Source organism: Hypanus sabinus, chromosome 7, assembly GCF_030144855.1.
Source record: "Hypanus sabinus isolate sHypSab1 chromosome 7, sHypSab1.hap1, whole genome shotgun sequence".
Classification (NCBI taxonomy): Eukaryota; Metazoa; Chordata; class Chondrichthyes; order Myliobatiformes; family Dasyatidae; genus Hypanus; species Hypanus sabinus.
In genome coordinates, this window is record NC_082712.1 from 121,756,097 (window position 1) to 121,780,128 (window position 24,032).

General features: G+C 41.0%; 1 protein-coding gene across 1 annotated transcript in view; it reads left to right on the forward strand.

The window, feature by feature from the left end:
* The window catches only part of b4galnt4a (beta-1,4-N-acetyl-galactosaminyl transferase 4a), an 819,684-nt gene extending 799,558 nt beyond the window's left edge, over positions 1–20,126 (forward strand). The window contains exons 19-20 of the mRNA XM_059975496.1: positions 274–400; positions 19,509–20,126. Of these exons, the coding sequence (XP_059831479.1) occupies positions 274–400; positions 19,509–19,635 (254 nt within the window). The 3' untranslated portion in view covers positions 19,636–20,126. The remainder of the gene's footprint in view (positions 1–273; positions 401–19,508) is intronic.
* The last annotated feature ends 3,906 nt before the right edge of the window (positions 20,127–24,032 follow it).

Sequence of the window (24,032 nt, forward strand, 5' to 3'; positions counted from 1 at the left end):
TCTTTCTTATTATAAAACTCACCTGGCCATATAAGATATTGAGATAACTAAAAGGTTATGGTACATAAGTTTGAGAGACAATAGACAATTCAATCCACTATTGTTGCTTTCACGTTACTATGACAACACGTTTGCCTCAATCTTTTGTCAGGCAAGCTTGAATTGTCATAAGGATCTGTTTATTGATTATGATTAGTCCACAAGTATTTCTGCAGACCTCGAGGTGGATGATCTAAAAACTGCTCTTACTTCTGTTTTTAATATATCCTTAAGGGTACTGGGAAGTGAACGGATTTGGTCTGTTTGGAATCTTTAAAAGCGATTTTGACAAGATTGGAGGAATGAACACAGAGGAATTCCGGGATCGTTGGGGTGGAGAAGATTGGGAGCTACTGGACAGGTAATGACAATAGGGAAAGTGAGTCATATTTCCATCCAGTTTATTAGTCTGTGCTGTAGCATTTTGGATTGCATAAGTAATTCTAAGTAATTCTAATTGTAACATAAACACAGAATTCTATAGCCCATCTTGCATAGCCACCTCAATGATAAAGGCCAGCTTATTTTATGGTTACGCAAGGAAGTGGAGTTAGGAGGGGAGGGTGGGTTGAATTTTTAATTGGGCAGAACATCACAGCAGTGCTTAGGATATTCCTGGAAGATGGTCTAGCAAAACTATATGGGTAAAGTTAGAAATAAGTGAATTATCACATTGGAGTACTCTGCCCCCCCCCCCAACAGAATTAGAAGAGCTAATATGTAGAGATATTGCAAATCTTGTAATAATAATAATAATAATTTTGTAATCATAGGTAAGTTTAACAGGAGAAGAAACTGAAGTGGAATTGGGCAATCACTTTATGACCAATGCCAATAATTCTATTGGTTTTAAAGAGTTATAAAGACATAGAACTGGTCCACAAGTTAAATTCCTAAATTAGGACACAACTAATTTTGGTGGCATTAGACAAGATCTGATTTGACAAAAATTAATTAAAAGAGGCTGCTTTCAGACAAAGGGACATCTGGCTAGTGAGAAGCTTTTAAAAGTTATAGAGGGAGAGCATGGGATCAGTGCATTCTTGTAAGAATGAAGGGAAAGGTTGAAAGGACTTGGGAATACGTGAAGTATAGACAACTTGAGATCAAGCAAATTCCTTGTGTATAATGAATGTAGGAGCATACTCAAGAAGGAAATCAAAAGAGCAAAAAAAAGATACGAGATAACATGGAAGACAAGATAAAGGAGATATTCCAAGTATATTAAAAACAAATTGGTAACCAGGGAGAGAATAGGTCCTGTTAAGGATTAGTGTGATCGTCTACTTTATATTTGAGCCACAGAAGATGGGCAAGATTTTAAATGAGTATTTCTCATCTGTACTTACAGTGGAAAAAGTCATTGAAGTTAAGTATACAGAGAAGAGAATCATGGTGTCTTGAAACACAGCCATGTTACAATGGTATGCTAGCAGTCTTAAAGTGCATAAAGAAAGTAAGCCTTGGGGCTTGGCTATGTGCATTGTAGGTCATTGGGAGAAGCCAGGAAAGAAATTACTGGGACCTTGGCAGAGATGTTGGTAATAACATTAAACATGAGTGACAGAAGAACTGGAAGGTGACTAATGTTATTATTTAAGAAACGATGTAAGGACAAGCAAGTTACTGGAAGGGATTCCAAGGAACAGGATCTACCTGCATCTGGAATGGCAACAACTGATTAGGGTTAGTTAGCATGGCTTTGAGTGTGGGAAATTATGTCTCAAAATTTTGATAAAATTCTTCTTGAAGAGGTGACCAAGGGGATTGTTAAAGTGGTAGATGTTAAAATGCAACAACTAATCAAAAGTTGTAAGAATTTAGTGGGTCAGGCATCATCCGTGGTGAGAAATGGACAGTCGATATTTCAGGTTGAGACCCTTCATCTCGACTCTCTCTCTCTCTCCAGACTGCATCCACCACACCTGTAACATGGGGACCTCCGGCTCTTTCCTTATCTCTCAAGGAAATGAAAGTTAGAAGGGAGACAGTATAAATAGGTGAGAAGAGAAGAGTGAAAATAGTGGAAGAAGTTTGTAGATAATACGAGGAAGGAACAAAGGGCTGCGGATGATGGAATCTGATAGGAGAAGAAAGTGGAGCATGCAACCAAATAAGAGTGGGGAGGAGTCCAGTGGGAAAATTATGTAATTGATGGGCAGATGGATTGGATATAGAAGGAACTGGGTAGATCAGGAAGAGAAAAAGGAAAAAGAAGAGTAGCAGGTTACCTGAAATTGAAGAATTCCGTGACCTTGGTCTTGTACCTCCTTGTGCAATTGGATCTTCAATTTCCTCACTTGCAGACCTCAGTCAATTTGGATTGGCCACAGCATTTCTTCCACAATCTCCATCAGCACAGGTACACCATAAAGCCGTATGTTCAGCCCCCTGCTCTACTCACTTTACACTTATGACCGTGAGGCTAAGCATAGATGCAATACCATATTCAAGTTTGCTGGAGACACCACTGTCACTGGCTGAATCAAAGATGGTGACAAATCAGCATATAAGAGAGATATTGAAAATCTGGCTGAGTGGTGCCACAACACAACAACTCAGTGCTAGCAAGACCAAGGAGCTGATTGTTGACTGCAGAAGAAGGAAACCAGAGGTTCAGGAGCCATTCCTAATTAGAGTATCAGAGGTGGAGAGGGTCAGACTCTTTGAATTCTTTAGTGTTATCACTTTTAAGGACTTGTCTTGGGCCCAGCACGCAAATGCAATTATGAAGAAAGCACAGCAGTGCCTCTGCTTCCTTAGGAGTTTGTGAAGATTCACATGACATCTAAAACTTTGACAAACTTCAATAGCTGTGTAGTTGAGAGTATATTGACTGGCTGTATCACAGCCTAGTATAGAAACACCAATGCCTTTGAATGGAAAATCCTACAAAAAGTAGTGGATATGGCCCAGTCCATCATGATTAAAGCCCTCACTACCACTGAGCACATCTATATGGAGCATTGTCACAGGAAAGCAGCATCAATCATCAAGGACTCTCACCACCCAGGCCATGCACTCTTCTCACTGCTAACATCAGGAAGGTACAGGACCCACACTACCAGGTTCAGGATCAGTAATTACCCCTCAACCATCAGGCTCTTGAAGCAAAGGGGATAACTTCACTCAACTTCACTTGCCCCATCACTGAAACGTTCCCACAACCTATGGACTCACTTGCAAGGTCACGTCATCTCATGTTTGCCATATTTATTGTTTATTTATTTATTATTATTATTTCTCTCTTTTTGTATTTGCACAGTTTATTGTCTTTTGCACATTGGTTGAATGCCCGTTGGTGTGATCATTTATTGATTCTGTTATTATTAGTCTGTTGTGGATTTATTGACTATGCCTGCAAGAAAATGAATTACAGAGTTGTATATGGTGATATAGATGTACTTTAATAATAAATTTACTTTGAACTTCATGCTGATGGATTGCAGACTACCTGGGCAGAATATGAGGTGCTCTTCCTCTAGTTTGTATTTAGCCTCCCCCTGGCAGTGGAGGAAGCCAAGAACAGGCAGGTAATTGGGGAATGGAGAAGGGAATTAAAATGGATAGCAACCGGAAGTTTCAGAACACCATGGAAGATGGAGCAGTAGTGCTGGAAGAAGCAGTCAACGAGTCTGCACTTGATCTCATGCAATAAACAAGGTTGGAGAAGGTGCACGTGAATCTGCTTCACCTAGAAGTGCTTTTTAAGATCATTGATGATGATGAGGGAAGATGTATAGGTTTACATATTCTACCTATGGTTGCAGGGCAAGTGCCTAGGAAGGGATGAATAGACAAGGGTGTCACTATGGCATTGCTAAGGCAGCTTAAGGTACGGGAATCCTTAGGAGTCAGTAGCCATAACCTGATAGAATTCACTTTGCAGCTTGCGGGAGAAAAGCTTAAATTTGATGTATTGGTATTATAATTGAGTAAAGGCAGCTACAAAGACAGGAGGAAGGAGCTGGCTAGAGTTCATTGCAAGGGGATCCGAACAGGAAAAACAGTGGTGCAGCAGATTCTGGGAGTAGTTCAGAAGACACAATGGAATTTCACCCCAAGGAAGTAGCACACTAAGGAGAGGACAGGGCAATCATAACTGAGTCAGGAAAAGAGTAGGCCAAAGAGAAGGCATACAATGTGGTAGAAATTATCAAAAGCCAGAGGATTGCAAAGCCTTCAAAATCTAATAGAGGACAACTAAAAAGCCAAAAAGAGAAGAGGAAATGAAATTTAAGGGTCAACCCATCAATAATAAAATACAGCAAAGGTTTGTAGACACATAAAAGGTACGACAAAGGCAATAGTCGACATTGAACTGCTTTTAATGTGATGCTGGTGAAGTCATGATGGGAACAGAGAAATAGCAGTAGAGCTAAGGAAGTATGTTACTTCATTGTGGAAGACGCCAATAAAACATGCCAGAAATTTAAAAGTAAGACTTTTAGGTGGACATTACTAAAGAAAGTGGTGCTGGGGAAGTGAAAGCCCCAAAGGTCAGTGAAATCACTGGGATCAGAATGACCTCACCCCAACGCTCTGAAAGAAGATTCTGAAAATGTTCTGATGGCATTAGTAGTGATCTTTCATAAATCACTGGATTCAGAGAACTGAAAAATTGCAAATATTACAATCCTTTTTAAAAAATAGATACAAAAGGCAGGAAATTGGCCTGACCTCAGTGGCTAGTAAGAAGGTTTTCAGTTCCATTATTAAGGACGAAATTTTAGAGTACTTGGAAGTGTATGATAAAACGGTTAAGTCGGTAAGGGAGATCTTGCCTGACAAATCGATTGTTATTCTTTGAAGAGATATTAGGCAGGTTAAACATAGGAACATCCCCTCACTAATAAATCCACATCTCCACTGCTGCTTGTCTAGACTTTGAATTTCCCTGCCATGCATCAGTCAACTGTGCTGCCAAGGGAACGGTGGCTACCGCTGCTTTCTTCAGAAGGCTCTCCCTTCCGCATTCAAAATGGTATATCTGTTTTCGAAAACATGAAGTCTTCCTCTTTAGTTAAATCAGCCCGTAAGGAAAAGGAAGTCGGAGGATCAGAACAGGAGTGCGGTGGGAGCCATCTTGAATTTTTCTTATTCTCATCGGAGTTAAGAGAGGCAGGACTGCACAGGCATGTGACGGCAGGCAGTGAAGCGGGGAAGATTTAAAAAGGACACAGCCTTATACAGCGGGCAGCGGAATGAGCCAGGAGCAGAGTGAAGGCTTAAGGGCTTGGGCTCAACGGGCTTAGGTGGAAATGGGCAGTTTTCAGTTTTTCCTGTTATTTGAGGAAAGGGGAAGTACGAGTGTGAGGGCAGCTTGTTGTTCTCGGTGTCGGATGTGGGAGGTCCTGGAGTCTCCTAGCCTCCCGAAAGTCTACATCTGCACCAGGTGCACCGAGCTGCAGAGTCTAAGGGACCGTGTTAGGGAACTGGAGCTGCAGCTCGATGACCTTCGTCTGGTCAGGAAGAGTGAGGAGCTGATAGAAAGGAGTTACAGGCAGGTGGTCACACCGGGACCACGGGAGGCAGACAGGTGGGTCAGGGTTAGGAGGGGGAAGGGGAAGAGTCAGGTATTAGAGAGTACCCCAGTGGCTGTACCCCTTGACAATAAGTACTCCTGTTTGAGTACTGTTGGGGGGGACAGCCTACCTGGGGGAAGCAACAGTGGCCGTGCCTCCGGCACAGAGTCCGGCCCTGTGGCTCAGAAGGGCAGGGAAAGGAAGAAGAAGTCAGTAGTAATAGGGGACTCAATAGTTAGGGGGTCAGATAGGCGATTCTGTGGACGCGATCAGGAGACCCGGGTGGTAGTTTGCCTCCCTGGTGCCAGGGTTCGGGATGTTTCTGATCACGTCCAAGATATCCTGAAGTGGGAGGGTGAGGAGCCAGAGGTCACAGTACATAAAGGTATCAATGACATAGGTAGGAAAAGGGAAGAGGTCCTGAAAGGAGAATACAGGGAGTTAGGAAGGCAGTTGAGAAGAAGGACCACAAAGGTAGTAATCTCAGGATTACTGCCTGTGCCATGCAACAGTGAGAGTAGGAATGGAATGAGGTGGAGGATAAATACGTGGCTGAGGGATTGGAGCAGGGGGCAGGGATTCAAGTTTCTGGATCATTGGGACCTCTTTTGGGGCAGGTATGACCTGTACAAAAAGGATGGGTTACACTTGAATCCCAGGGGGACAAATATCCCGGTGGGGAGATTTGCTAAGGCTACTGGGGAGACTTTAAACGAGAATGGTTGGGGGGTGGGAATCAATTTGAAGAGACTAGGGGAGAGGAGGTTAGTTCACAAATGGAGAAAGCCTGTAGACAGTGTGTGGGGGAGGATAGGCAGGTGATAGAGAAGGGGAGCGCTCAGACCGAAGATGTAGGGGAGAAGGAAGAAAAAGATAATAAAGTTGATCACATCGTTAAGGATAAACAGAGAGGAAGAGGTGGAAAGTTTCTTAAATGCATTTATTTTAATGCTAGGAGCATTGTAAGAAAGGTGGATGAGCTTAGAGCATGGATTGAAACCTGGAAATATGATGTTGTAGCTATTAGTGAAACATGGTTGCAGGAAGGGTGTGATTGGCAACTAAATATTCCTGAATTTCATTGCTTCAGGTGTGATAGAATCGGAGGGGCAAGAGGAAGAGGTGTTGCATTGCTTGTCCGAGAAAATATTACAACGGTGCTTTGGCAGTGTAAAGAGGGTTTCTTCTTTTTTTGTTAACTAGCAGGAATGCTAATTTACTGATAACGAGAATGGTATTCCTTTGTAAACCAAATGGGGATTAATGTTCTTTCTTCTGAGTCTGTAAGCTTTTGTTGACGGGCTTTTGGGCAGATCGGCGCGAGGGGGTCGAGAGAGAGGACGCAATGCTCTAAGCTGGGCGAGGATCGGACCCCAAAGGGGGGGTCCGAGGCCGGGAGATTCTCCGAGGGGGGGGGGGGGATGAAGCTAGATGTGCTTGGTTGACCACTCGGAGGTTCCTGAGCTGTTTGGAGTGTCGAGGAGTTCGGAGGGTCCTGAGCTGCGAGTCGAGGAGTTCGGAGGGGATCGAATGGTGGCCAGAAGACTTCAGAAATTGAGCTCCAACGGTTGTGCACGAAGTGGTTTGGACTTTGATAAGTTTGGCGCCTTTTCTTTAATTTTCTCTTCATATATACTGTATCGTTATTAATCACTTAGTTATAGTAACCTTTGTAAATTGTACTCATTTAATCGCTTATGGTGTACTGTCTGGTTTTGGGCGAGGCGGGGACATCACACAGCATCCACACCAGCTGATTACCCAGTTTGGCGGGGCCGAAGGCTGCTCCCCCTAGACAAGAATGAACTGAGCGAGCCTGAGGCGACCCAGGGAGTTACAGCAGGATAGATTAGAGGGCTCATCTAGGGAGTCTATTTGGGTGGAATTGAGGAATGGGAAAGGTGTAGTAACAATTATAGGGGTGTATTATAGACCACCTAATGGGGAGCGAGAATTGGAGGAGCAAATTTGTAAGGAGATAGCAGATATTAGTAGTAAGCACAAAGTTGTGATTGTGGGAGATTTTAATTTTCCACACATAGACTGGGAAGCACATTCTGTAAAAGGGCTGGATGATTTGGAGTTTGTAAAATGTGTGCAGGATAGTTTTTTGCAGCAATACATTACTGACTAGAGAAGGGGCAATGTTAGAACTCCTGTTAGGGAATGAGATAGGTCAGGTGACGGAGGTATGTGTTGGGGAGCACTTCAGGTCCAGTGATCACAACACCATTAGTTTCAATATAATTATGCAGAAGGATAGGACTGGACACAGGGTTGAGATTTTTGATTGGAGAAAGGCTAACTTTGAGGAGATGCAAAAGGACTTAGAAAGAGTGGATTGGGACAATTTGTTTTATGGGAAGGATGTAATAGAGAAATGGAGGTAACAAAGGTGAAATTTTGAGGGTACAGAATCTTTATGTTCCTGTTAGGTTGAAAGGAAAAGTTAAAAGTTTGAGAGCGCCATGGTTTTCAAGAGATATTGGAAACTTGGTTCGGAAAAAGAGTGAGATCTATAATAAATATAGGCAGCATGGAGTAAATGAGGTGCTCGAGGAATATAAAGAATGTAAAAGGAATCTTAAGAAAGAAATTAGAAAAGCTAAAAGAAGATACGAGATTGCTTTGACAAGTAAGGTGAAAATAAATCCGAAGGGTTTCTACAGTTATATTAATGGCAAAAGAATAGTGAGGGATAATATTAGTCCCTTAGAGAATCAGAGTGGACAGCTTCGTGTGGAGCCAGAAGAGATGGGGGAGATTTTGAATAATTTCTTTTCTTTGGTATTCACTAAGGAGAAGGATATTGAATTGTGTAAGGTAAGGGAAACAAGTAGGGAAGTTATGGAAACTATGACAATTAAAGAGGAGGAAGTACTGGCATGTTTAAGGAATATGAAAGTGGATAAATCTCTGGATCCTGAAAGGATATTCCCTAGGATCTTGAGGGAAGTTGGTGTAGAAATAGCAGGGGCTCTGACAGAAATATTTCAAATGTTATTAGAAACGGGGATGGTGCCGGAGGATTGGTGTATTTCTTATGTGGTTCCATTGTTTAAAAAGGGTTCTAAGAGTAAACCTAGCAATTATAGGCCTGTCAGTTTGACGTTAGTGGTGGGTAAATTAATGGAAAGTATTCTTAGAGATTATATATATAATTATTTGGACAGACAGGGTCTGATTAGGAATACTCAGCATGGATTTGTGTATGGAAGGTCATGGTTGACAAATCTTATTGAATTTTTTGAAGAGGTTACAAGGAAAGTTGACGAGGGTAAAGCAGTGGATGTTGTCTATATGGACTTCAATAAGGCCTTCAACAAGGTTCCGAATGGAAGGTTAGTTAGGAAGGTTCTATCGTTAGGTATTAATATTGAAGTAGTAAAATGGATTCAACAGTGGCTGGATGGGAGATGCCAGAGAGAAGTGGTGGATAACTGTTTGTCAGGTTGGAGGCCAGTGACTAGTGGTGTGCCTCAGGAATCTGTATTGGGTCCAATGTTGTTTGTCATATACATTAATGATCTGGATGATGGGGTGGTAAATTGGATTAGTAAGTATGCAGATGATATTAAGGTAGGTGGTGTTGTGGATAATGAAGTAGGTTTTCAAAGCTTGCAGAGAGATTTAGGCCAGTTAGAAGAATGGGCTGAACGATGGCAGATGGAGTTTAATGCTGATAAGTGTGAAGTGCTTCATTTTGGTAGGAATAATCCAAATAGGTCATACATCATAAATGGTAGGGCATTGAAGAATGCAGTAGAACAGAGTGATCTAGGAATAATGGTGCATAGTTCCCTGAAGGTGGAATCTCATGTGGATAGGGTGGTGAAGAAAGCTTTTGGTATGCTGGCCTTTATAAATCAGAGCATTGAGTATAAGAGTTGGGATGTAATATTAAAATTGTACAAGGCATTGGTAAGGCTGAATTTAGAGTATTGTGTACAGTTCTGGTCACCGAATTATAGGAAAGATATCAACAAAATAGAGAGAGTACAGAGAAGATTTACTAGAATGTTACCTGGGGTTCAGCACCTAAGTTACAGGGAAAGGCTGAACAAGTTAGGTCTTTATTCTTTGGAGCGTAGAAGGTTGAGGGGGGACTTGATAGAGGTATTTAAAATAATGAGGGGGATAAATCGAGTTGACCTGGATAGGCTTTTTCCATTGAGAGTAGGGGAGATTCAAACAAGAGGACATGATTTGAGAGTTAGGGGGCAAAAGTTTAAGGGTAACACAAGGGGGTATTTCTTTACTCAGAGAGTGGTAGCTGTGTGGAATGAGCTTCCAGTAGAAGTGGTAGAGGCAGGTTCAGTATTGTCATTTAAGGTAAAATTGGATAGGTATATGGACAGGAAAGGAATTGGAGGGTTATGGACTGAGTGCAGGCCAGTGGGACTAGGTGAGTGTAAACGTCGACATGGACTAGAAGGGCCAAGATGGCCTGTTTCCATGCTGCAATTGTTATATGGTAAGCCTAGCAGTGAAAACTATATTGGCAGGTGTGGCTGAGAACAGCAGCACAGAACAATAGCATGGCTCACCCTGACCTTAGGGGAAAATCAGTCAAGTTATATGTGTGAGGTTACAGAACCATAGAACATTACAGCACAGAAATAGGCCTTTTGGCCCTTCTTGGCCGTGCCAAACCATTTTTCTGCCTTGTCCCACTGACCTGCACCTGGACCATATCCTTTCATGCACCTCTCATCCATGTACCTGTCCAAGTTTTTCTTAAATGTTAAAAGTGAGCCCACATTTACCACTTCATCTGGCAGCTCATTCCACACTCCCACCACTCTCTGTGTGAAGAAGCCCCCCTAATGTTCCCTTTAAACTTTTCCCCCTTCACCCTTAACCCATGTCCTCTGGTTTTTTTCTCCCCAAACCTCAGTGGAAAAGCCTGCTTGCATTCACTCTATCTATACCCATCATAATTTTATATACCTCTATCAAGTCTCCCCTCATTCTTCTACGATCCAGGTAATAAAGTCCTAACCTATTCAACCTTTCTCTGTAACTCAGTTTCTCAAGACCCAGCAACATCCTTGTAAACCTTCTCGGCACTCTTTCAACCTTATTAATATCCTTCCTGTAATTTGGTGACCAAAACTGCACACAATACTCTAAATTCAGCCTCACCAATGTCTTATACAACCTCACCATAACATTCCAACTCTTATACTCAATACTTTGATTTATAAAGCCAATGTACCAAAAGCTCTCTTTACTCCCCTGTGATGCTACTTTTAGGGAATTTTGTATCTGTATTCCCAGATGCCCCTCTTCTACAGCACTCCTCAGTGCCCTACCATTTACCTTGTATATTCTACCTTGGTTTTTCCTTCCAAAATGCAATACCTTACACCTGTCTGTATTAAACTCCATCTGCCATTTTACAGCCCATTTTTCCAGCTGGTCCAAATCCCTCTGCAAGCTTTGAAAACCTTCCTCACTCTCCACTATACCTCCAATCTTTGTATCATCAGCAAATTTGCTGATCCAGTTTACCATATTTTCATCCAGATCATTGACAGACCATAGACAAAGGAACAGAAGTTGGCCATTCAGCCCATCAAGTCTGCTCCGCCATTTCATCATGAGCTGATCCATTCTCCCATTTAGTCCCACTCCCCAACCTTCTCACCATAACCTTTGATGCCCTGACTACTCAGATACCTATCTATCTCTGCCTTAACTACACCCAATGACCTGGCCTCCACTGCCACCCGTGGCAACAAATTCCACAGATTCACTACCCTCTGGCTAAAAAAATTTCTTTGCATCTCTGTCCTGAATGGGCGCCCTTCAATCCTTAAGTCATGCTCTCTCATACTAGGCTCCTCCACCATGGGAAACAACTTTGCCACATTCACTCTGTCCATGCTTTTCAACATTCGAAATGTTTCTATGAGGTCCCTCCTCATTCTTCTAAACTCCAAGGAGTACAGTCCAAGAGCAGTCAAACGGTCCTCATATGTTAACCCTCTCATTCCTGGAATCATTCTAGTGAATCTTCTCTGAACCCTCTCCAACATCGGTACATCCTTTCTTAAATACGGAGCCCAAAACTGCACACAGTACTCCAAGTGAGGTCTTACCAGTGCCTTATAGAACATCACATCCCTGCTCCTATACTCTATTCCTCTAGAAATGAATGCCAACATTGCATTCGCTTTCTTCACCACCGACTCAACCTGAAGTTTAACCTTAAGGGTATCCTGCATGAGGACTCCCAAGTCCCGTTGCATCTCAGAACTTTGAATTCTTTCCCCATTTAAATAATAGTCTGCCCATTTATGTCTTCTACTGAAGTGCATGACCATACACTTTCCAACACTGTATTTCATTTGCCACTTCTTTGCCCATTCTCCCAATCTATCCAAGTCTCTCTGCAGACTCTCTGATTTCTCAGCACTACCAGCCCCTCCACCTATCTTTGTATCATCAGCAAACTTAGCCACAAAGCCATCTATTCCATAATCCAAATCATTGATATACAACGTAAAAAGAAGCGGCTCCAACACGGACACCTGTGGAATACCACTGGTAACCGGCAGCCAACCAGAATGGGATCCCTTTATTCCCACTCTCTGTTTCCTACCAATCAGCCAATGCTCTATCCACGTATGTAACTTTCCTGTAATTCCATGGGCTCTTATCTTGTTTAACAGCCTCGTGTGCAACACTGTCAAAGGCCTTCTGAAAATCCAAATACACAACATCCACTACATCTCACTTGTCTAGCCTACTTGTAATTTCCTCAAAAAATTGCAGTAGATTTGACAGGCAGGATTTTCCTTTAAGGAAACCATGCTGAGTTCTGCCTATCTTATCACATGCGTTCAGTTACTCCGTAACCTCATCCTTAACAATTGACTCCAACAATTTCCCAACCACCGATGTCAAGCTAACAGGTCTATAATTTCCTTTTGGCTTCCTTGCCCCCTTCTTAAATAGCGGAGTAACATTTGCAATCTTCCATTCCTCCGGAACCATGCCAGAATCTATTGACTTTTGAAAGATCATTGCTAATGCCTCTGCAATCTCCACAGCTACTTCTTTCAGAACATGAGGGTGCATTCCATCTGCTCTGGGAGATTTATCTACCCTTAGACTATTCAGCTTCCTGAGTACTTTCTCTGTCGTTATTGTGACTGGCACACTTCTCTTCCGACACCCTTGAGTTTCCGGTATACTGCTGATGTCTTCCTCAGTGAAGACTGATGCAAAATATTTGTTCCGTTCCTCCGCCATCTCCTTATCTCCCATTACAATTTCTCTAGCACCATTTTCTATCGGTCCAAATCTACTCTCACCTGTCTTTTACTCTTTATATGCTTGAAAAAATCTTTTAGTATCCTCTTTGATATTATTTGCTAGCTTACTTTCATAGTTCATCTTTTCCCTCTTAATGACCTTCTTAGTTTCCTTTTGTAAGTTTTTAAAAACTTCCCAATCCTCTGTCTTCCCACTAATTTTTGCTTCCTTGAATGCCCTCTCTGTTGCTTTTACTTTGGCTTTGACTTATCTTGTCAGCCACGGTTGCATCCTTTTTCCATTTGAAAATTTCTTCTTTTTTGGAATATATCTATCTTGCACCCTCCGCACTTCTCATATGAACTCCAGCCACTGCTGCTCTGCCGTCCTTCCCGCTAGTGTCCCTTTCCAGTCAACTTTGGCCAGTTCCTCTCTCATGCCACCGTAATTTCCTTTACTCCACTGAAATAGCGACACATCGGATTTCGGCTTCTCTTTCTCATATTTCACAGTGAACTCAATCATGTTATGATCACTGTCTCCTAAGGGTTCCTTCACCTCAATCTCTCTAATCACCTCTGGTTCATTACACAATACCCAATCCAGTACAGCCAATCTCCTAGTGGGCTCAACAACAAGCTGTTCTAAAAAGCCATCTTGTAGACATTCTACAAATTCTCTCTCTTGAGATCCAGTGCTGACCTGATTTTCCCAATCCATTTGCATGTTAAAATCCCCCACATATATGACAAATAACAATGGACCCAGCACTGATCCCTGTGGCACATCACTAGTCACAGGCCTCCACTCAGAGAAGCAATCCTCCACTACCACCCTCTGACTTCTCCCATTGAGCAAATGTCTAATCTAAATTACTACCTCACCATGTATACCAAGCGACTGAATCTTCCTAACTAACCTCCCATGCGGGACCTTGTCAAAGGCCTTACTGAAGTTCATGAAGACAACATCCACTGCCTTCCCTTCATCCACTTTCCTGGTAACCTTCTCGAAAAACTCTAATAGATTTATTAAACATGACCTACCACACACAAAGCCGTGTTGACTCTCCCTAATAAGTCCCTGTCTATCTAAATACTTGTAGATCCTATCTCTTAGTACTCCTTCCAATAATTTACCGGCCTATAATTTCCCAGAGTACTTTTAGAGCCTTTTAAACAATGGAACAACATGAACTAGCTATCCTACAGTCCTCCGGCACCTCATCCGTAGATACAGAATTTTAAAATATATCAGCCAGGACCCCTCCAATTTCAACACTAGTCTCCTTCAAGGTCCAAGGGAATACCCTGTCAGGTCCTGGGGATTTATCTAGTCCGATTTGCCTCAAGATAGCAAGCACCTTCTCTTCTTCAATCTGTATAGATTCCATGACCTCACGACTTGTTTGCCTGATTTCCATTGACTCCATGTCAGTTTCCTTAGTAAATACAGATGCAAAAAAACCATTTAAGATCTCCCCCATTTATTTTGGTTCCATACACAGCCGACCACTCTGATCTTCAAGAGGACCAATTTTATCCCCTACTATCCTTTTGCTCTTAATATACCTGTCTAAGCTCTTTGGATTATCCTTCACCTTGACTGCCAAAGCTACTTCATGTCTTCTTTTAGCCCTCCTGATTTCTTTCTTAAGTAATTTTTTGCACTTTTTATACTCCTCAAGCACCTTATTTGCTCCCTGTTTCCTATACATGTCATACATCTCTCTCTTCTTCTTTATCAGAGTTCCAATATCCCTAGAGAACCAAGGTTCCTTATTCTTATTCACTTTGCCTTTAATCCTAACAGGAACAAACAAACTCTGCACTCTCAAAATTTCTCCTTTGAAGGCCTCCCACTTACCAATCACATCCTTGCCAGAGAACAAACTGTCTCAATCCACACTTTTTCGATCCTTCCTATATAAGGATCCTTTTTATATTTGATGTTGCAATAGATTCAGGTTGTTGCTCCAATAAATTGCATGGTTTCAGGGCAAACTGCTCGTAAACATGTTTTTCAGCAGAATAAATGTTTTAACACCAGCTCAATTTTGCACAATGTGCTGCTGCTAAAAGTTGGATGTGAGTTAACCAGAAAAAAACCATCTTGCAGTGCAGAAACAGGCTCCCAGATCACCGCTTCTATACAAGTGCAGAAGCAGGCCCTCAGACCACCATTTCCATGCAAGTGTATGCAGACCCTCAGTCCACTGTTTCTATACATGTGTATGCAGGCCCCCAAACCACTGTGTCGATACAAGTGTATGCAGACCCTCAGACCACCATTTTTATACAAGTGTATGCAGACCACCGTTTCTATACAAGTGCACATCTATACTAATCCCATGAATGACCATTTGGCCCCTAGCTTGCCATTGAAATGTTCATCCAGATGATCCTTCAATATCCTCAAGCATGAAGCAATGGTTGAGAAAGTGGTGTGTTCTTCATTGCAAGCAAATTCTGGGTGAAAACTCTTCTTTTGATTACCTTAAATCTTTGTCCTGTTGTCTTCAATATCTCTGCCATGGAATTCAGTTTTGTACAATCCACACTATTTATCTCTCTCATAATATTAGGTACCTCTTTCAGGTTCTCTCTCAGCCTCTTCTGCTTCTAGGGAAAGTAATCAAGGTTATCCAGATTTCCTCATTTCAGTCATGAGGAGTAACTGGTTCAGCTTGACTTCTTTTCCGTAGAAGCAGAAGTGGCTGACAGAGAACCTAAATGAGGTATCTGAGCCACATCCTGGTAAATCTCCTCTAGATACTAGTATTAAAGTATAAAAATCCAACTAAAAGTTAGAAGATGAACTTCCAGGCAGAACATGAATGAACTTTGGGAAAGGGGAGGAGGTCCTGAAGAGAGAATTTAGGGAGTTAGGTAGAAAGCTAAAAGACAGGACGTCCAGGGTAGTAATCTCTAGATTGCTGCCCATGCCATGTGCTAGTGAGGGTAAGAATAGATGATTTGCCAGGTGAATGTAGGGTTGAAGAACTGGTGTAAGAGGTGAAGGTTCAGATTTATGGATCATTAGGATCTCTTCTGAGGAAGGTAAGACCTGTACAGTTACACCTGGATCCGAGAGGGACAGATATCCTTGCAGTCTAGTTTGTTAGAATTTTTCGGGAGGGTTTAAACTAATTTGGAGTAATAGTGCTGAGGATGAGGCAATTGGTTTACAAGTAGAGGCAATGTGTAGTGAGACTGCCAGCAAGGAGAGTCTGATGTTAGGGCAAAATTGCAGTCAGCAGGATGAGTTACAGTGGAAGAAGCGAGCCAAATCAAAACGAATGAATACAGGACTGAACATGTTATATTTGAATATGCACAGTATAAGGAATAAGGTGGATGAACAATTACAGGTTGACATGAATGACGTTGTGGGCATCACTGAATTGTGACTGAAAGAAGATTATAGCAGGGAGCTTAATGACCAAGGATACACATTGTATCAAAAGGACAGGCAGATATGCAGAAGGGGTTGCGTGGCTCTGTTGATTAAAAAAAAAAGATATCAAATCTTTAGAAAGAGGTGGCATAGAGTCAGAAAGTGTTGAATTGTTGGTAGAGTGAAGGAACTGCAAAGTTAAAAAGTCCCTGACGAAAGTTATATACAGACCCCCAAACAGTAGTAAAGATGCAGTTTACAAAGTACAACGGGAGATAAAAATTGCTTGCCAAAAGACCAATGTTACAATAGTCATGGGGGATTTCAATATGCAGGTAGATTGGGAAAAGCAGATTGGTGCTGGATTCCAAGAAGGGGAATTCCTAGATTGCCTACAAGATGGCTTTTTAAAGCAACTTGCAGATGAGCCCACTAGAGGATCAGCTATTTTGGATTGGGTGTTGAGCAATGATCCAAAATTGATTAAACAGCTTGAGTTATACACGCCTTAGGGACAAACAATCATAATATGATCGAATTCACTCTTAAGTTTGAGAAGGAGAAGCTAAAGTCACATGTATTAGTTTTACAATGGAGTAAAGGGAATTACAGAGGCATGAGAGAGGAGCTGGCAAAAATTGATTGGAAATGAATAATGGCAGAGCTGCAATGGCTGGAATTTGCTGGTAAAATTTGGAAAGCATAGGATATATACATCCCGAAGAGGAAGAAGTATTCTAAAGGCAGGATGACACACCATGGAAGATGAGAGAAGTTAAAGCCAACATAAAAGCCAAATCAAGGCATATAATCGAGCAAAAATTAGTGGGAAGTTAGAGGATTGGGAAGCTTTTAAAAACCAACAGATCAACAAAAAATCATTAAGAAGGAAAATATGGAATACAAATGTAAGCTAGCCAATAATAGTAAAGAGGATGCTAAGATTATTTTCAGATACATAAAAGAGAGGCGAAAGAAGCTATCAGACCACTGGAAAATGATGCTGGAGAGGTAGTAATGGAGGACAAGGAAATGATATTTTGCATCAGTTCTCACGGTGGAAGACATTAGCAGCATGCTGGGAATTTGAGAGTGTTGGTGGGCAGAAGTGTGTGAATTTGCCATTACTAGGCAGAAGGTTCTTGGGAAACTGAAAGGTCTGAAGGCAAAATAGGTCACCTGGACCAGATGTTATAAACTCCAAGGTTCAGTAAAAGGTGGCTAAAGAGATTGTGGAGGCATTAGTAATGATCTTTCAACAGTCAATTGATTCTGGCATGGTTCTAGAGGAATGGAAAATTGCAAATGTTACTCCACTCTTTAAGAAGGGAGAGAGGCAGAAGAAAGGAAATTATAGACCAGTTAGTCTGACCTCAGTGATTGCAAAGAATTTGGAGTTGATTGTTAAGGATGCGGTTTGGGGGTACTTGAAGGCACATGATAAATTAAGCTGTAGTCAGCCTGGTTTCCTTAAGGGAAAATCTAGCCAGGTACAGCTTTCAATTTTAACCAATGTTTTGATAACAAACCCTGCCATCTTCATCAGGGCCTCTGCTTTTTATGTTATATGTCAATGACTTGGCTGAAGGAATTGATGGCTTTGTGGTCAGGTTTGTGGATGATACAAAGATAGGTGGAGGGATAGGTAGTTTTGAGGAAGTAGAGAGACCTCAGAAGGACCTAGACAGATTAGGAGAATGGGCAAAGAAGTGGCAGATGGAATACAGTGTCAGGAAGTGTATGATTATGAACTTTGGTAGAAGAAATAAAAAGGTAAACTGTTTTCTATTTGGAGAGAAAATACAAAAATCTGATGTGCATAGGGACTTGGGCGACTTTGTATAGTTAAAGTTAACTAAAGTTAACTTGCAGGTTGAGTCGGTGGTGAGGAAGGCCAATGTGATGTTAGCAATCATTTCAGGAAGACTAGAATATAGAAGTAAGGATGTAATGTTGAGGCTTTATACAGCACCAGTGAACCCTAACTTGGAGCATTGTGAGCAGTTTTGGACGCCTTATCCAAAAAAGAACGTGCTGACATTGGAAAGGGTTCAAAGGTGCCACCGAGTTCAGATATGGCCAAAGTGCGGAGCAAGAGACACTGAAGTGGTTTGATATTTCACAGACTTTAATGTGAACAGAGTTAGAAGGAAAAGAAAACAATAAACACTGGGCCAAACAGGGCCATTAACTAAAACTCTCAAATGGAAAATGAAGTCTACACTGCAGCTGAAAGGAATAACTAAATATAAAATGAATAGCACTAATCTTCAGAGTCAGTTGACTCGACAGTCCAATTTCTCAGTCAAGGCCAAATGCAAACAGGCAGTGAAGCATTGCTCTGCTGTGTCCAAGTCTTGACAAGCACTACAACGGAAAGAATGGAGTTAAATACTACCACAATGAAATAATAATTAGCTGACACATGCATATTCGCGAGCGCAATTGCCATATCTGCCATGCTGCTGAATCTGCGGTTGTGACAAAAGGAGGTTCATGAAAATGATTCTGAAATTGAAAGGCTTGTCATATGAAGAGCTTTTGATAGCTCTGAGCCTCTACTCAATGGAATTTAGAAGAATGAGGGGTAAACTCATTGAAGGCCTTGATAGAGTTGATGTGGAGAGAATGTTTCCTATGGTGAGGAAATCTAAAACCAGAAGACACAGCTTCAGAATAGAGGGGCATCATTTGGAAGGAAGATGAGGAACATCTTTTGCTAGGGAGTGGTGAATCTGGGGAATTTGTTGCCACAGTCAACTGTGGGGCCATGTCATTGGAAGTACTTACAGCAGGGGTAGATATATTCTTGAATAGTCAAGGCAGGAAGGGATAACACAGAGAAGGCAGGATATTTGGACTGAGAGGGGGAAATGATAAAATGGCATAGCAGACTCGATGGGCCAAATGGCCTAAATCTGCTCCTATATGTTATGGTCTTATGGTCTAACTTAAGCTAGAGAATCAGTATTAACATAGAGACAAAGTTGACCAACACAGGGTGTGAGAAAGATAGACAGAAGCTTGAAGAAATTACTTGAATGCTAGAAGAATGAAAGCAGAAACAATGAGTCAGAGAGTAAACAGGCAACTATAACATTAAAGGAAGCCAAAAAATATGTCCTTGAGTTACTAAAGATTATCTTAAGCAAGGTAGGATGTTTTCAAGTGAATATGTGATCTTCTAGGAATCAATTTCACTGGCAGTTTTAACATTTTTAAATGAACAAGCCAATTAGTTCAGAATACATTGTGAAAAAAAACATTTTTGTTTTCATCTTCCAGAGTTCTTCAGAGTGGCCTTGAGGTGGAACGATTGCGCCTCAGGAACTTCTACCATTATTTTCACTCCAAGCGAGGGATGTGGGTTTCTCAGGCCAAGAAAACAACAAATAAACCAAATGAAGGTTGAAACTTTCTCTATGCACTTTAAAACAAGATCAACCAGAGGATGCATGCTGCACAGGCAATCTAACTGATGACCAAGCCCTGTGTGGGAACATTTTTTGACAGAACACTTGATTCATTCAAATCACACTTTGTTATCCATATCTTGTTTATTTCGCTCTCACTGGTGTTTCCAAAAGTTCTGATATTTTTTCCAGCTGCTGGTTAGTACAGAATTACTAATGAAACTCACAGAAGGCAGGGAAAGAAAAACAAGAGAGTAAAGGACTTCAAGATTGAACATTGGAAACTTCTGCAACTGAGACATTCTGATCTTTGTTATCATCTTGGACATTCTGACTCCACTCTTTGCCATAAAATTTTACAGCTTATGGACATTTACATCACCCAGATCTGTGGCCCATTCAATTGCAGTTGTTTTTTTTTGTCAACACAAGTTTAGTGTGTTCTGTATTTAACCAGTAATAATAGTTCCAGCAGGCTACTCTCAGCTGTATCCCCTACTTCCAACCATCACTTCCCCCCCCCCCCACCCCTTAGATTGCAATCATATATAGTCAGGAATCTCTGAGCATTTGGTATTCCTCTCCAGCCCAAGAAAACCAGCACTGGTCTTTGAACACCACCACACCCCTAACTCAGCCAGCAGAAAAATACACACAAATATATATGTATTTCTTGGACCCAACTTGCTGGAAAAGTTTACCTAAGGAACACTGACATAAACTGCCCTAAGTTTCGTGCAGCCAATCCAAATGTATTCTCCATTGATGTGAATGTTTTACTCTGTGCACTTAGTAAAGCTGGCCACTTCAAGTCCAGCTAAATGAAGCCTTATTCTGAAGAATGACTTGGCCTGGAGAATGGTCACCATTTTGATTATTACATAGGTACAGCTCTGAATGTTCAATACCCAGCAAGGACAGAGAGAAACACCAATGAAACTGGGATTTTCGGAATTATAACCCATCGAGTGGTTATTTGCTGTCACGTGCAAAGAAAGACTAAAGCTAAATGAAGACTGATGCCAAGGACTTTTTCTTTCAAAAGTGGGATCAGTTCTAAGTGGCAACCTGAAAAACAGAAATGCAGTTTCTGCTTTGACAATGATCAAAATATATAGAAAACAATTTTATCTTTTTCTTACTTTTACTGTCATCCCTTAATTGTAGGACAGGCTGAGTTTTTCAGAACTAATTATGATATTTAATTTTAATTCATTGTGTTTAAAAACAAGCCATTAAAACTAAATCAGTAATGTTACACTCACTGTCTTGAGAACTGGTGAAACATTTTAGGATGTTTTTAGAATGGTGTAGCATTGATGTGTGAATGATGTAACAACATGGCAATTGAATTTTAATCCACAGTTCTAGGTAGGAATGTTGTTGTTTGATATTATCAGAAGATTTTGTTGTTTACAAAACATATTCCAGGAAATAGAATTTGCTTTTTTTTTAAGAAATATTCTAGGTGAAGAATCTTTTTTAAAGTGTTATTTATTCAGGTGACAGTACTCTGACTGAAATAGTATAATGTCCAAAATGGTTGCGCCTAATGCAGGAGAATCAGAGGCTATGAAGTAAAATTTGAATTATACAATGAATATGCTGAATCTGAAAAAATTCCTTTCATTTTAGTCTGTGTTTTTACACTGGGCTGGCATGTAGCGAAAAATACATTATAATCTGGAATCAAGTTTCCCACTGGCTTCAGTCAATGAGCACCAATCAGGCCAGATCCTAATTTCTAATTACATTTGGGTGTCAGTAGAGCACGAAACAAAATACATCTTTGATTGGGTGACTTGTGTATGTGGATCTAGTTTGGAATAAAATTGAAAAGAAAACATCCCTTTTTAAATATCACTTTTCTGTCTCTATTCAATTATTAAAAATATCTGAGGTAGTACACTTGGCTTTTAAAACTTCACCTGAGGTTCGATGGGGTTGTACTCACCTTGTCTGATCCCAATATCCATCAATTTCTCTAGTATCCTTATCCTGAAAGTGTTCCTGCAAAGGCAGAGAGATCCTGAGATTTATATTCTAATAAAGGTTACTCCTTATTTCAATTGGAAGACTCTTACGTTTAGAGTCCTCAGGGCTGCATCCTACCACCTTCTACCTTGTCAAACCCATAATGAGTTTAACATTTCAATTGCATTGCCTAATTCTTCTACAGTCAGGGAATACAGTGATAGATCACTTAGTCGCTATAGAAAAGCCCTTCATACTGGAGAATAAGATCATTTGGCCCATCAAACCTGCTCCACCAATTCATGATTCTCCAACTCACTCCCAATCTTCTGCTAATTCCCGTGTCAATTCATGGCTTGACCAATTAAGAATCCATCAACTTCTGCCTTAAATATACATAAAGACTTGGCCTCTGCAGCTGCATGAGGCAAAGATTTACACTGATTGATCACACTCTGGCAAAACAGAATCCTCCTCATCTCCATTCTAAAAGCACCCCCCTCTATTCTGAGGCTGTGTCCTCTGGTCTTAGATTCTTCCACCATTGAGAAACATACAATCCACATCAACTCTATCAAGGCCTTTCACCATTCAATAGGTTTCAATGAGGTCACCCCTCGTTCTTCTGAATTCCAGTGAATACAGGCCAGGAGCCATCACAGCCTCTACTTATGACAAGCTATTCAATTCTGGAATCATTTTCGTGAACCGTCTTCAAACCCACTCCAGTTTCAGCATATCCTTTCTAAGATAAGTGGCCCAAACCTGCTCACAATGCTCCATGAGGCCTCACCAGTGCTTTATAAAGTCTCAGCATTACATTCTTGCTTTTATATTTTAGACCTCTGGAAATGAATGCTGACATTTCATTTCCCTTCCTCACCATAGACTCAACTTGCAACTTAACCTTTAGGGAATCCTTTACAAGGACTCCCAAGTCATTTGCATCTGAATTTTTTGCATTTTCTCTCCATTTAGAAAATAGTCAACCCTTTCATTTTTTTCTACCGAAGTGCATGACCATACACTTCCTGACACTGTATTCCATTTACCATTTATTTGCCTGATCTCATAATCTGCCCTTTTATAGCCTCTCAACTTCCTCAAAACTATCTGCCCCTCCACCTATCTTCATATCGTCTACAAACTTTGCAACAAAACTATCCATTCCATCATCCAAATCATTGACATATAATGTAAAAAAAGAATCAGTCCCAACACAGACCTCTGTGGAACACCACTAGTCACCGGCAGCTAGCCAGAAAAGGTTCCCTTTATTCCCACTCTTTGCCTCCTGCCAATTAGCCACTGCTTTACCCATACTAGAATCTTTCCATGGGCTCATAGCTTGTTAATCAGCTTCATGTGTGGCACTTGGTCAAAGGCCTTCTGAAAATTCAAGGACACAACATCAACCAATTCTCCCTAGTCTATCCTGCTTGTTTTTTCTTCAAAGAATTCCAACAGATTTGTTAAGCAAGATTTTCCCTTAGGGAAACCATGGTGACTATGGCCTATTTTATCACGTACCTCCAGGTAACCTGAGACTTCATCCATAATAATCGATTCTAACATCTTCCCAACCACTGAGGTCAGACTAACTGGCCTATAGTTTCCTTTCTTCTGTCTCTCTCCTTTCCTCAAGGGTGGAGTGACATTTGCAATTTTCCAGTCTTCTGGAACTCTGTAATTCTTGAAAGATCATTACTAATGCCTCCACAATCTCTTCAGCCACCTCTTTCAGAAATCTGGGGTTTATACTATCTGGTCCAGATGACATATCCAAATTCAGACCTTTCAGTTTCCCAAGAACATTCTCTCTAGTACTGGTAATGTCACACATTTCATGCCCCCGATACCTGGAACTTCCACCATACTGCGAGTGTCTTCCACAGTGAAGACTGATGCAAAATACTTCTTCAATTCATCCACTATTTTGTTGTACCCCATTATTACCTCTCCAGCATTGTTTTCCAGTGATCCTATATCTACTCTTGCCTCTCTTTTACAAGTTATGTTTCTGAAGAAACTTCTACTATCCTCTTTATTATTATTGGCTGGCCTACTTTCGTATTCCATCTTTACCTTCATAATGATTTTTTTATTTGCCTCTGTTGGTTTTTAAAAGTCTCTCAATCCTCTAACTTCCCACTAACTTTTGCCCTTCTATATGCCCTCTCTTTGACTTTTAGGTTGGCTTTGACTTCTCTTGTTAGCCACAGTTGTGAATAAGTCCACTGAACCTTTTTGTATTACATCTGAGATAAAATATCTCTCCTAGATAAGTACACCAAATCTACTGAGAATCCTCTAATAGTAGTCTCAGCCAAATATGATTATGCAATAAAGATGCCTTAATACAATGATACATCTTCATTGATACAAACTCAGTTGCCACTTTATTAGGTACACCTGCTCATTG